The sequence below is a fragment of the Dama dama genome, chromosome 16, assembly GCF_033118175.1.
Source record: "Dama dama isolate Ldn47 chromosome 16, ASM3311817v1, whole genome shotgun sequence".
NCBI lineage: Eukaryota > Metazoa > Chordata > Mammalia > Artiodactyla > Cervidae > Dama > Dama dama.
This window is the reverse complement of record NC_083696.1, coordinates 25,251,487-25,265,543: the sequence shown is the minus strand read 5'-3', so window position 1 is coordinate 25,265,543 and position 14,057 is coordinate 25,251,487. Positions and strand designations below refer to the sequence as shown.

Below are 14,057 nucleotides of genomic sequence, written 5' to 3'. Positions count from 1 at the left end.
TCAGGACTGATCTCCTTTAGGATGGACTGGTTGGATCTCCTTGCAGTCCAGGGGACTCTCAAAAGTCTTCTCCAACACCACAGCTATAAGCCAGTCAATATTGATACATTATTATTAGCAGAAGTCAGAAGGATCCCCGGGAGGAGGGCATGGCAACCCACTCCAGTATTCTTGCCTGGAGAATCTCATGGACAGAGGAGCCTGGCCGGGCTATAGTCCACGGGGTCACAAAGAGTCGGACATGACTGAAGTGGCTGAGCAGTAGCAGCATGATTTGTGATAAAGTTCGTTCACTCTTGGTGTTGCGTATTCTCTGGGTTGCACGAATGTATAATGACATGTATCCACCATTAAAGTATCATGCAGAGTAGATCCACTGCCCTAAAAATCTCCTGTTTTCCTATTCACCAACCCCCATCACCAACCCTTTGGCAGTCATCTATGTTCTTACTGCTCCATAATTTTGTTTCTTCTAGAATGTCATAGAACTGGGATCATACAGTATGCATGCAGCCATTTCAGATTGATTTCATTCACTTAGTAACGTGCATTTAAGTTGCCTCCATTTTTTTTTTTTCCATATCTTTTCTTGATCGCTCTTTTCTTTTCACTGCTGAGTAATATTCTATTGCCTGGATGTACCACAGTTTATTCATTCACTATGGACATTTTGGTTGCTTGAAGTTTTGGCAATTATGGATTAAGCTGCTATAAATGTCTGTGTATGTGTTTTTGTGGGCTTCCCAGATGGTACAGTGGTAAAGAATTCACCTGCCAATGCAGGAGACACAAGAGATATGGGTTCAATCCTTAGGTTGGGAGGGATCCCCTGGAGTAGGAAATGGCAACCCACTCCAATAGTCTTGCCTTGGAAAGCCCATGGACAGAGGAACCTGGCGGGCTACAGTCCATGGAGTCACAAAGAGTCAGACATGACTGAGCATGCACACATAGGATTTTGTGTGGACAGAAGTTTTCGATTTATTCAGGTAGATGCCAAGGGACAAGATGGCTAGCTCACCAGATGCTGGATTTAAAAAGAGAAAAAAAATCATTGGGGATAATTTCAGTGTGCTCACAGATCGTGTGTTTTTCCCAGAGACGACTACCATGAGGATGGATTCTGCCAGCCTTACCGGGGAATTGCCTGTGCGCGTTTCATTGGGAACAGGACCATTTACGTGGACTCTCTCCAGATGCAGGGGGAGATTGAAAACCGAATCACAGGTAGGAGTGCAGACCTTTGTCCTGAGACATTGAGCATGCATGCAGCTGCCTGTCACCCCACTGGTGTGTTTTCAACCCCATTTGTGTATTTTGTCTCTTACAACCACGGCCAGTGAATCCTTGTGCCATGTCTCTTGCAAGAGAAAATCAGAGGCCTTTATCAGAAGTGGGTTGCAGTTTATCCTAAAATATTCCTATTTGTATATGCAAATTAGCAAGCGCAGTCTGCTTAGGGTGTACCAACACACTGACTTCCGTCAGGGGAGCGGGTCCCAAGCCCCTCGTTGTCTTGTTTGCCTCCACTACCCTCATGGCCAGGCCAGCACCTGTGATGATTAATCTTGGTTCTGCCTTTCCTAGCTCTTGTGCCTTCTCAGAGTTACAAGGAACCTGGCTTGGGTACAGAGTACCTGGGCTGGATTTTAACTATTGGGCACAGAGGTTCCAGGCCATCAGCAGTGCCCTAGGGACATTGCAGTGAACTCAGACCCCCATCAGCCCTTGGTTTCTGGGCACAGTCAGGTCTTCGGTTACCTGCTCCACCATATGAGAAGTGGTTCAGATCCTTTAGGAGTGAAGGAGCTCGTTTTCCGCCATTTTAGAAGTTGACGTTAAGAACTTCCTGGGGGAAATTCCTTGAGAAGTGAGAAAATGAATTAAACCAAGGCCCTGAAATTCCTCCCCCTCCTGTCTCTGCTCTCCTCACAAACCCCTACATTTTCTCCTTAGACTCTTTAAGGAACAAGGAGAATCTTGTGAAGATGGTAGGTATGGGTTTAAAGCAGAACTAGGTTCTCTGCACAGTGATTCTTGACCCAGGCTGATCCCTGATGTGGGCTCCCTGGAGATTCTGGAGGGATTTGCAGAGGGGCTGGCAAAGCACTGCCCTGTGAGGGTACAAAGGAGGACCCCAGGTAGAAACTCACTCAGGTGTCACTGAATGTTCTTCTAAGTCCAGTTTGACCCTGGCTTTGTCTTTCACCCTCAGTCTGGAGGGTCTAAGGTCTAACCTGCCTGGCCCATGGCTACAGAGACCCCTGAGGACAGGGTCAGGTGTCCAGTGAGAAATGGAAGGGCAGTAATGGGACTCCGAGATCCTGGAAGGTGCTGTCTTGGTCCAGTGGGCATATGTTTTGAACTTGTTCGTATCTCTCATTGGAAAAGCTCCCTATGCCATTTAAAGCAGAACTTCTTGAACTTTCTGACCACGACCCATAGTATATAGTATACTTTACATCGTGACTTAGTAAACATATATATCTGCTTCATAGAACTGAAATGGGTTACAGGAAACAGCATTCGCTTTAAGAAAGGCAGTGCAAGCTAATCTTTCCCTTCAGTTTTATTTCATTAAAGAAAAAACTTGGTTCCAGCCTTAATATAAACCATGCATGCTGACATCCTCTGTTCCATTCTAATCATCTTTTAAAATACTAGCCACAGACTCCAGAATTAATTGTGTATCCCACTAATTGGCAAACACTGATTCAAAGCACAGGTCTCTCAGTTGTTTTTTCAGGAGGCTTAAAGGATAACAACTCAGATATCTAAGCAGACTCATTTGATAGCATTTTTTTAAAGATAAAAGTTTCGAATGAGGGTTCTCTATAGATTTGTGTATTTTTGAAAATGTAAATGTGAAGTTGCTCTAGACTGACTGACTTATGGTTTAGAAATTGTGTTGGTTGTGGAGACAGTCTGTTTGAAGAGAATGCTTGTCAGAACGAGTTCCAGGGACACGGGAAGCTTCCCAGGAATGAGCCCCAGAACCATCAAAGTGATGTGCTGGATGTAAACAAAAACAAGGACATGAGTTGTTGGATCTCTGTGATGCCTAGAACCATCTTTCAGAAATAAGTCCTCATGTGATAGGTTCTGGGGCGGGGGAGAGGAACAATCCTGTAAGGGTCAGCCTTGACGTCCTCTTCGTTGATATCCCCAAAGTGATGCCACGTCTGGCTTTCTTAGGCCTTTCGCTGCCTGGAAGTAGAAGCCAAAATTGGCGACAGATCTTCTGGTAGTCAGTTGTCAGCTCACATGATGAGACTGGGTTCAAACCCAGTTCGCCAGCCAACCCTCAGAGACCCTGCACCTTAACCTCTTACCTGTCTGTTCCGCAATTTTAACATTGGCCAGAAGGGACCGGAGGCTAAGGATGACACGATGAGCACACTACGGAGTTCCCAGCACCCGTGCAGGACACGGAGACAGCCAGAGCCCCGCGGACCATTTACCTCCTGCGCTATTTTATAGGCTCCACGTGGGTTTCCATTTCCCAAAGTGTGGCCTCAACAGATCACTTGACAGATAGAGACCCAGGTACAGACAGGACTGAGTGACTGCCAGTCCTGTGGTAAACGACAGGGCCGGGCTAGAACCAGGCTCCCTTGCCAGCTCACCTAACCCAGCGCCAGCCATGGGTACCTCTGGGTCTTTGGATGGAAATGGGCGCCAGCAGTGCCACCTGCTGGCCGCGCTGGGCACGGCACTACAAGTGATGGGTGGAGCTGAAGTGTCCCAAGGACTAAATTCCAACCTCTCTTTCTCTAGGCGCAGGGCACCTCTCTTTCTCTAACTGGCCAGGATCAGATCCTTACAATCAGGTCCTCCACAGGTCAAAGTGGGGTGGGCACAGGTTGGGCAGCGGATGCTTTCCTTTGAGTGCTGACTGCCACAACCTGGAGGAGAGGGCCCTGGAGTACACATCTTCCCTCCTGCTGCTGGCAGCTCTGCTCCCATCCACCTGCCCAGACGTGGTCTCTGCAGCCCCCACCCCTTTCCTTTGTCCATATCAGGTGTCAGTTCTTCCCATCAAGCCCCATCCTTTGATGTCTCACCCCAAAAGCAAGCCAGCCGACCTGGGCTCCAGACACTCCTGTAATGGCTTGCTTCTCTGCTGTCCTTTATCACAAAGCCCTGCCCCCCTCCCCACTTTGAACCTCCTCTGGTTGTTTCTTGGCTCTCCCCAGACTCCACCTGAAGGAATGCCCACCATCCACTCCCATTGTCAAGTACTCCTTCTTGGGCTGCAGGCCACAGGGCTGATCATTCATCTTTCTGGCTCTGTTCATACCCTGGGTGGTCCATTCCCTGCCAGGCCTCCCCTCTGCACACAGGCTCCAAGATGTCAGGAAGACCAAAGCTCCGTCCTTGGGCCTCTTCTCCAACCTCTCCTTCTAGAAGCCACTCAGCCCGTGGCTTCACCTATCCCCGTGTTGGCAGAGCCAGTTCATAACAGGACCTTAGGAAGTCGTTTTGAGTCTGGTACCAGAATCTTTCTGCCTTGGAAGTGGTATCTAGGTGGATGCGATCTGGGGCCTGGTTTTCCTCCTTTCTTGTTTCATTTTTGATGTTTGTAAGGGACGCCCTAGGACCAGGGCCTTTCTGTGTTAGGTGCAAATCGAGGCAGCCCATGTGCTTCCTGGGGTGCTGGCTCTCCTGAGAGCCACTCTGGGCCCGCAGAAGTCAAGCTGGAGGGCTGGGGGTGGCGCACAGACAAGAGATGGGGGCTGGGGTGCGGGGCAGGGTCGAGGGCCTGGACAGGAAGTGGGAGCGGGGGCCTCGGGCAGAGCACGGATCCTGGGCCGAAGATGAGACCAGGGGCACTGGGCAGGGGTGGCCGCGCAGGGTGTTTGCCCCGAAGCAGGGCCCACCCCACCCTAACTCTGGCCTCGCCTCCTCCGCAGCCGCCTTCACCATGATCGGCACCTCCACGCACCTATCGGACCAGTGCTCGCAGTTCGCCATCCCGTCCTTCTGCCACTTCGTGTTCCCGCTGTGCGACGCGCGCTCCCGGGCGCCCAAGCCGCGCGAACTGTGCCGGGACGAGTGCGAGGTGCTGGAGAGTGACCTGTGCCGCCAGGAATACACGATCGCGCGCTCCAACCCGCTCATCCTCATGCGGCTGCAGCTGCCCAAGTGCGAGGCGCTGCCCATGCCCGAGAGCCCCGACGCCGCCAACTGCATGCGCATCGGCATCCCCCCCGAGAGGCTGGGCCGCTGTGAGTCCCCACGCGTCCTCCCCCGGGACCTGGGTCCTGCCTCTTAGAACCTGGGGACCCCATTCCAGCCGTCCAGGAAAGTCTCACAGACCCGCCCCATGCCGGCAGGGCAGCCCCGGGTGCAGACTCCCTGTCTTCTAGTTCTGAGCGCACAGCCCTCCTGACCCTGCCTGTTTGTGGGTCCCTAGTAAGTCACTCTATCCCAGTGAGCCCCACACTTGGCTTCTCCAAGACGGGAGGACTCTGGGCCTACCGCCAAGGCTGAAAGGAGCTTAGGGGAAAACAGAGCCCCCCTTCCAAGCCTTCCCTGTGGTGCACAAGCATCTCTCAGCCGCTGACTGAGGATGGTATAGTGGTGCTCCTTGAAGGGAGCCGACCCAGAAAAGAGGTCAACTTCCCCCCAGGCTTGGGAAATATTCGCTTCTTTGGTGAGGCCGGGGTTCCCTAGAGCAGCAGAGCTCCTCACCAGGGTGGCCGGAGCCTGCTCTCCAGACCCACTGCACCACCCAAAGCCTGGCAGCTCAGCTGACATCATGAACCTCCTGGCAAGTTGCTTAAATATCAGTTTCCTCATATTACACCACGATAATAACTACTAACCTCGGGAGCTGGAACGAAGATTAAATGAGTTAGTATTTAGAAAGTTCTTAACACAGTGCCTGCACACAACAAGCACAGTGTAACTGGTATTCAACAAACACACAGCCCAGGTGTGGCTCAAAGAGGCCCTGGGTCTCCCCTGGGAGTGAAGGGAGCCTGGGTCTCTGCTCACAGCAGGCTGAGCCCCGTCCTCACTGAGGTTGGGGGTCAGGTCTGGAAGTTTCTCATCCCTCCTGTATAGTCTGGTTTTGTTTCTAATGCAAGTGAACGTGAGGTTAGGGTTGACATCGTCATTGTAGAGTGGGGGTGCCTGCTATTTCAGGGTCATAAACTTCTGACCAGGTTCTTCCCCACATGTGTCCCTGGTGCATCCATCCATTTAGTTTGTGGGCTTGGGCACTTCTTTTCTTGGACGTTACCTCCAATCCCTTGGTCTTTTGGCACTTCCGATTTGGCGAGGTGGTTTGGTTATTCCTTTTTGGAATAGTTGAAGACGGGTGCTCCCTGGACCCACAGAGGAGGGCTGCTGCTTCCTCTTCATTTTCGGGCCTCCTGACAAACCTTCTCTCTCAGACCATCAGTGCTACAACGGCTCGGGCACGGATTACAGAGGGACGGCGAGCACCACCAAGTCGGGGCACCAGTGCCAGCCTTGGGTCCTGCAGCACCCCCACAGCCACCACCTGACAAGCGCCGACTTCCCCGAGCTCGGAGGGGGGCACGCCTACTGCCGGAACCCTGGCGGGCAGATGGAAGGCCCCTGGTGCTTCACGCAGAATAAAAACGTACGCATGGAACTGTGTGACGTACCCTCTTGTAGTATGTATTCTCTCTTTTTTTTTCAAATGTTAACTGGGGGGTGTACTCTGTGATGAGATGGTACCAGGAGGCTGGTAGCTCTGGGATCCCCCACCCACCATGTTTCACCACCATGATTATTTGTTTTATGTAAAGTCGTGGCTGGTTATAAAAGTAATACCTGGTCATTACAGGACTTTTTAAATTATAGAAGGAAAAAAACTAAAGAAGAATGTGCAAATCACCTTTAATTTCACCACTCAGCAGAGACCTCTGTTTACATTTGGGAGCCCCTCTGTCAGCCCTCTTTCCCTGTGTGGTCTTGGGATATTGAATTTGGCATCTTGTTTCTCAATGAACATTGTCAAGCATTTCCCACTATTAATGAATATGCTTCCCATTACAGTTAAAACCAGCTTCTCAGACCAGCATCTGTGGTTGGGGCGCAGGCCTGCTATTCCTCCTCCCACACCTCCCCCTCTGCTCAACTGTTACACGTAGACTTAGCAGAGTGAGGAGAAAATAGAACTTAAGTCTCTCTAATTGTTTTCCCTGAAGTTTCTCTCTTAAATTATGACTAGAAGAAAAATGTGTAGTTCATGGTTGCAGATTTTACAGACATCGTTATCTCTGGGCTTTCCAGGTGGTTGAGTGGTAAAGAATCCGCCTGCCAACTCAGGAGCCACAGGGGATGTGGGTTCAGTTCCTGGGTTGGGAAGATCCCCTGGAGAAGGGAATGGCAACCCACTCCAGTATTCTTGCCTGGAGAATTCCATGGATAGAGGAGCCTGGCAGGTCACAGTCTCAAAGAGTTGGACACGACTGAAGTGACTTAGCACACTTGCAAGATGTTTTTACAATGAGCAGTTATTATTTTTGTAATTAAAATTTAATCAAGAGATAAAGAAATATGCATGTTCTTTCCTCTGGCAATTTCACTTTGCAGAAATGCAAGGATATTTGTTGCAGAATCACTTCTGATAGCTAAATAAACAGGCAATTATTTACCAACGAGGGATTAGACAGAAGTTCATCTGTGCCGTGGGACAGTGTGCAGTTCTTGATGAATGGCTGGCATGGTGTGTTCTTCAAGAAACACAGTCTGGTATATGGTGGTGTTGTTGTTTAGTTGCTAATTTGTGTCCGACTCTTATGTGACCCCAGGACTGTAGCCCCGCCAGGTTCCTCTGTCCATGGTATTTCCCAGGCAAGAATACTGGAATGGGCTGCCATTTCCTCCTCCAGGGGATCTTCCCAACCCAGGGAATGAACTTGCATCTCCTGCATTGGTAGGCAGATTCTTTACCACTGAGCCACCAGGGAAGCCCTTATAGTCTAGTATATTATTCTGCCACAAAACCAGGAGCAGGAAAATATGGATGATATAATTCTATTTTAAATGAGTTCTTTTTAAATTCTATTCTTAAAAATTGTATGAGCTGCCTCTTCTATGTCAAATTAGTTGAATATTGGTTATTTCATGTTCAACTTAAATATACACATCAAAAAATAAGTGAATACCAACCTGTTAATAGTATAAAGTGAAAAGGGTTCATGCTTAGTTGTGTCTGACTCTGTGACCCAATGGACTGTAGCCTGCCAGGCTCCTCTGCCCATGGAATTTTCTAGTCAAGAATATTAGAGTGGATTGCCATTTGCAAATTACCTATTAAGAATATTCAATTTTCCCTAATACTATAATTATTAATAAGCATGTATTCTGTTAGTGATTTTTAAAAGATAATGATAAAATAAATGGATATACAAAACTATGGATAGTGCTCGCATCTCATCTTGGCTTGAGGATCATGAAATTTCCCTGTTAGCCCTTAATCAGGAAAAATGACCCAGAATCACCACTGCCCCTGAGGCTTTGAGAACATCTGCCTCCAGAGTGGGACCAGGAGGGTTTTGTGTGTGGTTGTATTTGATTTTTATCTTCTTTTGGAGACTAGGGAACAAGACTGGGTTTGAGACAATGCTGGTGATGGTGGTGATTTTTAGAACTGAATTAGCTCTTTAAGGGACCACATGGACCAGAAATCACTTGTTTGCTTTCTGATGGAAAGCTCATTACCACTGGTTATAGGGAAGCCCAAGTTCCCGTGTAATTAATTATTCACAAGGTTAAGATGAAAACTGCTGGGGGCAGTCGGGGGCGGGGTTTTGGAAAACATGCTTTCCACATCACAGAGAAGAAGCCTTAACTCTCCCTCAGGGGGCAGCACTGAGGTGCTTGAACCTTGCAGCCCAATGCCCTCTGTGCTTTCCTGTAAATCCTGTAGGGGTAGACAGTGCGTTGCTCTTCACCATAAGGCGGGAAAAAAGAGGAAAAAAAAGAGAGAGAGAAAAAAAAGAAAAAAAACACCCTGAAGCCTCAGTGTTTGTACATCTTAAACCACTGTTTTTCAAGAATTTGTGTGCTCCTGCTGCATAAGAGCCAGTGCTCTTTTAAATCATATGCACTTCTAATGATTGTCTTTTAAGAATATATGTTCATTGTACAAAACATGAGGAAAACCCTAAAATGTTCAGTGAAGTCAAGGATCATTTCTAATCCCAATATCCAGTTCCTTTCACTGAGGATAAACATGAAACTTGTGTTTCATCAAGTTTAGTCAACTCATCAAGTTTAATCAACACGAAAAGGTCAGAGCATCTATGTCCAACAGGATTCAAATTAGGAAGCAACATGTTGGTGGTGATTGCTACTCTAAGACCTTTAGAGTCTGTTGTTTGTGCTCTGTATTCTGAGTTGCTTCCCTGGCAGGGAGTTCTAGGTCATGCCTCACAAGGTGTACATTTTGGGGTACATAATGTTTTTTGAGGTTTGGGTTGTAATTTTGTCCCTTCATGCAGTTTACGTAACTATCTACTAGTGTTTAAATATTTTAGTTGGAGGTGGGGGTGGGCTGGTGGAGAACTCTGAGTTGAAAAGGGGGGGTATTTTCAGAAAAACCATGGATGCCTTGCTGTTCACAGGTCCCCAGGACAGCAGCAGGATGGGAATTCTGTACATCTTGGTCCCAAGCATTGCCATTCCCCTTGTCATCGCGTGCCTTTTCTTCTTGGTCTGCATGTGCCGGAATAAACAGAAGGCTTCTGCCTCTACACCACAGCGGCGGCAACTGATGGCCTCGCCCAGCCAGGATGTGGAAATGCCTCTTATCAACCAGCACAAGCAGGTCTCTGTACCAGTATTTATTTAAAGAGGCTGCTCCCCCAGGCTTAACCTCTACCTGGAGACTGGTTAACCCCAGTACTCACTTTCTTAATTTGCTTGATTCACAACACATGATTCTTTTAAACTGGCCTTCTTTTTTGCCATTTCTTCTCTAAAATATACCAGGACATTTGCCTCCTTAGGGGATATATGGCAGGTGAGTTTGGAATTCACTGTTTTGCCTCGACAGAGGCCCGCTCTGTTATCACGGACTGGGAATGAGCTTTCCTCATTCTGCAGGGCTTCAGCTGTCCCCTCCGGAGGACACACAAAAGACGGGCTCAGATTGGCCCCCACAACTCGAGGGTCGAATGTCGCATTTTTAAGGAATGAGGGCCTGTCTTCTGGTCAGTCTGGGCTTGGGCTGACTTTGTTTTGTTTTCAGGGAAGGACAGAGCAACAGTCCTATAGAGATGGTAGTGGGGACAGCTCACCCCAAACCTGGGTTCCTAGGATGGCGAGAACGAACTGAAATGTGCAGCACAGGAAAAGGGCTCCCCAAGCTCACCCAGCCTCAGTGAAGCGACATTTACAGTATTTGCAAGTTTTGGGGGGAAAATCATTTCAATCTGGTCTTTGAAGTGGAGGAGGCTGGACTTATTCAGTTCTGTAGCCAGGCATCACTGAATGTTTTCAGGGGGTGGCGGGGTGGAAGGGGGTTCAGCAGGTGAGGACACAGATTCCCCCGGGTTCAGACAGCCTCTGAGGACAGGGCTGGGCACACAGAAGGGGCAGGAAGTTGTAGAGGCTGAGAGATGCAAGACCCGAATCAATTTCACCAGTGTGGTGCTTCTGTCACGTGGCATCTAATGAAGAATCTAGTCAAGAGGAAGCAGCAAGACAGGCCCTTTGAGGTGCATCTGGAGAGCAGCTGGCCTGGACTCTAAAAATGACTCAGATCGTGGGAAACACACCTCAGGGTTCAAGAGAAATAGACACCAGGGCCTTGCTGACGAGCAGAGGCGGCTGGGCCTGTTGATGGGCACATAGCAGGGAGCGGCAGCAAAGGCCCTTAGTGGGGACACAGCTGGGAGGGTGTCCTGGGACAGCTGGAGCTCACAGTGCACACACACACCCTCACCCACACACTTTGCAATGTGTCTTGGGGTGGCGGCGTTGTTTGCAGCCTGGTTGGGACCATTTGAAGGTTTCAGGCAGTCCCACGGCATTGAAGCGCATTTAAGAGCAGAGAGCAGTGGGTGATGCAGGCTGAAACTGCGCCTGGTGGGGCTAGGGAGTGGCTCTAGGAGCCCCCTCCCGACCCCTTCTCCAGCTGTCTGGCTCTGCCTTCTTGTGTCTTGGTGGCAGAAATGTTTCACTGGGGCTTTTCTTCTTGGCAGGCCAAACTCAAGGAGATCAGCTTGTCCACCGTGAGGTTCATGGAGGAGCTTGGGGAGGGCCGGTTCGGGAAGGTCTACAAAGGCCATCTGTTTGGCCCGGCGCCGGGTGAGCAGACCCAGGCCGTGGCCATCAAGACGCTGAAAGACAAAGCCGAGGGCCCGCTCCGGGAGGAGTTCCGGCACGAGGCCCTGCTGCGGGCGCGGCTGCAGCACCCCAACATCGTCTGCCTGCTGGGCGTGGTGACCAAGGACCAACCCCTGAGCATGATCTTCAGCTATTGCCCGCACGGTGACCTGCACGAGTTCCTGGTCATGCGCTCGCCGCATTCGGACGTGGGCAGCACAGACGACGACCGCACGGTGAAGTCCGCCCTGGAGCCCCCAGACTTCGTGCATGTGGTGGCGCAGATCGCCGCGGGCATGGAGTACCTGTCCGGCCACCACGTGGTGCACAAAGACCTGGCCACCCGCAACGTCCTGGTGTATGACAAGCTGACCGTGAAGATCTCGGACTTGGGGCTCTTCCGCGAAGTGTACTCGGCAGACTACTACAAGCTGACGGGCAGCGCGCTGCTGCCCATCCGCTGGATGTCCCCCGAGGCCATCATGTACGGCAAGTTTTCCGTGGACTCGGACATCTGGTCCTACGGCGTGGTCCTGTGGGAGGTGTTCAGCTACGGCCTGCAGCCCTACTGCGGCCACTCCAACCAGGACGTGGTGGAGATGGTCCGGAGCCGGCAGGTGCTGCCCTGCCCGGACGACTGCCCCGCCTGGGTGTACGCGCTGATGATCGAGTGCTGGCACGAGTTCCCCAGCCGCCGGCCCCGCTTCAAGGACATCCACAGCCGGCTGCGCGCCTGGGGCAACCTGTCCACCTACAACAGTTCAGCCCAGACCTCGGGCGCCAGCAACGCCACGCAGACCAGCTCGCTGAGCACCAGCCCGGTCAGCAACGTCAGCAACGCCCGCTACGGGGGACCCAAGCAGAAGGCCCAGCCCTTCCCGCAGCCCCAGTTCATCCCCATGAAGGGCCAGATCAGACCCATGGTGCCCCCTCCCCAGCTCTACATCCCGGTCAATGGGTACCAGCCGGTGCCGGCCTATGGGGCCTACCTGCCCAACTTTTACCCCGTCCAGATCCCAATGCAGATGGCCCCGCAGCAGGTGCCCGCCCAGATGGTCCCCAAGCCCGGCTCGCATCACAGCGGCAGCGGCTCCACCAGCACGGGGTACGTCACCACCGCGCCTTCCAATACGTCGGTGGCGGACAGGGCCGCCCTACTCTCGGAGGGCACTGAGGATGCGCAGAATGTCCCGGAAGACGTGGCCCAGAGCCCCGTGCAGGAAGCGGAGGAGGAGGAGGACGGCTCGGTCCCCGAGACCGAGCTGCTGGGAGACAACGACACTCTGCAGATGGGCGAGGCCGAGGTCCAGCTGGAAGCCTGAGGGCCATGGGGTCGTCGGGCACCGAGTGGACGGACAGGAGCCTCGGGTGGAGGGCGCCCCGGGAGCCGCTGAGCTGGAGGCAGCCTCCCTGTGCGAAGTCCTCCTCTGCAGTCCTCTTGTGCCCAGAGCCGCGCTGTGCCCACCTGTTTGGCTGGAGGGTCTTTTGGCCAATGGCTCCTGACCAGGCGAGGATAGTAACCCAGCTGGACACATAGTGACTCCCCAGTGCCACCTACATTTCCCCGGAGGTTGACATCAGTGAGCAGTGCTTGTGCTTTGAAGGAAATTAGGTAACATCTTCTCTTCATATTGCCTATGGATTGAGTATGTCCAAACATTGGGAAAAAGCGGCCTGCAACAAGTTGGGACCTTGGGATTTGTGATGCCCAGTGGCTGGGCTGCAGGCTGAGGATGGAGGAGGCTGCTTTTCCCTCTGCTGCCCCTCACCTGCCAGTAACAGTCTCCCCTCACCCACCAAAGATTAATGGGAACAAGAAGTGGCCATCTGTCAGGGTCTGATGAGGAAGGGGCTCCTGGAATGGGAGTTTGTTATGTGCCTTAAAAGAAACCCACATGATTTTGTATTCTTGTGAAATAATTTTTTAATTATCCTGCATGTGTATTTTGCCCAATTTTCTGGAATTCAAGGGAAAGTGTTTGGGGGCCTTGGAATGTTACAAAGGAGGCAACATTGTACAGAGCACATTATTGTTATTTTTTTTTTTTTTTAGAATTCTGTACAGACCTTAAATGTAATTTATATGGTTTTTGTATGCCGTTTTCATTGAAGTATTTTGAACTTAAAATAATGACTTCGTAATTTAACTGTTTACGTTACCCACGTTGGGATACCACCTGATTGTATTCTGGTTTGCTTGTGTTTGTACCATATGTAAGCGAGGTCCATTCATTTCAGAGCTCCTGTGACAGAAGGCCCACAAGTACATTGCATCTGAAACACGGGATAGAGTTCACTTGTAACTCCCACACCTACTGTACCCAATAAAGTGAAAGAGGAGGTTCAGTTGGCTCTGCAGGTCATGAGGATGTCAGGCAGTGGGGTTTGCTGGATGATGGAGACGCCGAATGGTGATGATTTGGGCCATGGTTGGGGCTTGTCCAGGAGCAGCAACTTCATTTGAACGTGGATACATCATACGTTGGCAGATAAATGATGGGAACAGGTTACATTGCTTTTCTTGGTAAAGTCTGTAGCGGGGATTAACTGCAGATGAGGTGAAGATGGTTTTGGGTTTTAAACCTCTCTCCTCCTGAGGTCCCAAAGGCCCTGCCATTTTTAGATCTGGAGTCTGGCGCTTCCCAAGGCCTGAAGCAGGGCTGGAGGGAGAGACAGTGAAGGAGACTAGGCTTCCTTCACCACTTGCCCGAAGCTGCCTGCATTCCATCGTTGGTCAGCAGCAC

At 50.8% G+C, this 14,057-nt stretch overlaps 1 protein-coding gene across 4 annotated transcripts in view; it reads left to right on the top strand.

Moving 5' to 3' along the window:
- The window catches only part of ROR2 (receptor tyrosine kinase like orphan receptor 2), a 238,195-nt gene extending 224,536 nt beyond the window's left edge, over window positions 1-13,659 (top strand). For 3 of the 4 annotated variants that reach the window (XM_061163583.1, XM_061163586.1, XM_061163585.1), the window contains 5 exons: window positions 1,100-1,227; window positions 4,914-5,228; window positions 6,402-6,647; window positions 9,609-9,811; window positions 11,190-13,659. In XM_061163583.1, coding sequence (XP_061019566.1) covers window positions 1,100-1,227; window positions 4,914-5,228; window positions 6,402-6,647; window positions 9,609-9,811; window positions 11,190-12,635 — 2,338 coding nt within the window. In that variant the 3' untranslated portion in view covers window positions 12,636-13,659. The remainder of the gene's footprint in view (window positions 1-1,099; window positions 1,228-4,913; window positions 5,229-6,401; window positions 6,648-9,608; window positions 9,812-11,189) is intronic. The other variant, XR_009696370.1, reaches the window with a different exon arrangement.
- The last annotated feature ends 398 nt before the right edge of the window (window positions 13,660-14,057 follow it).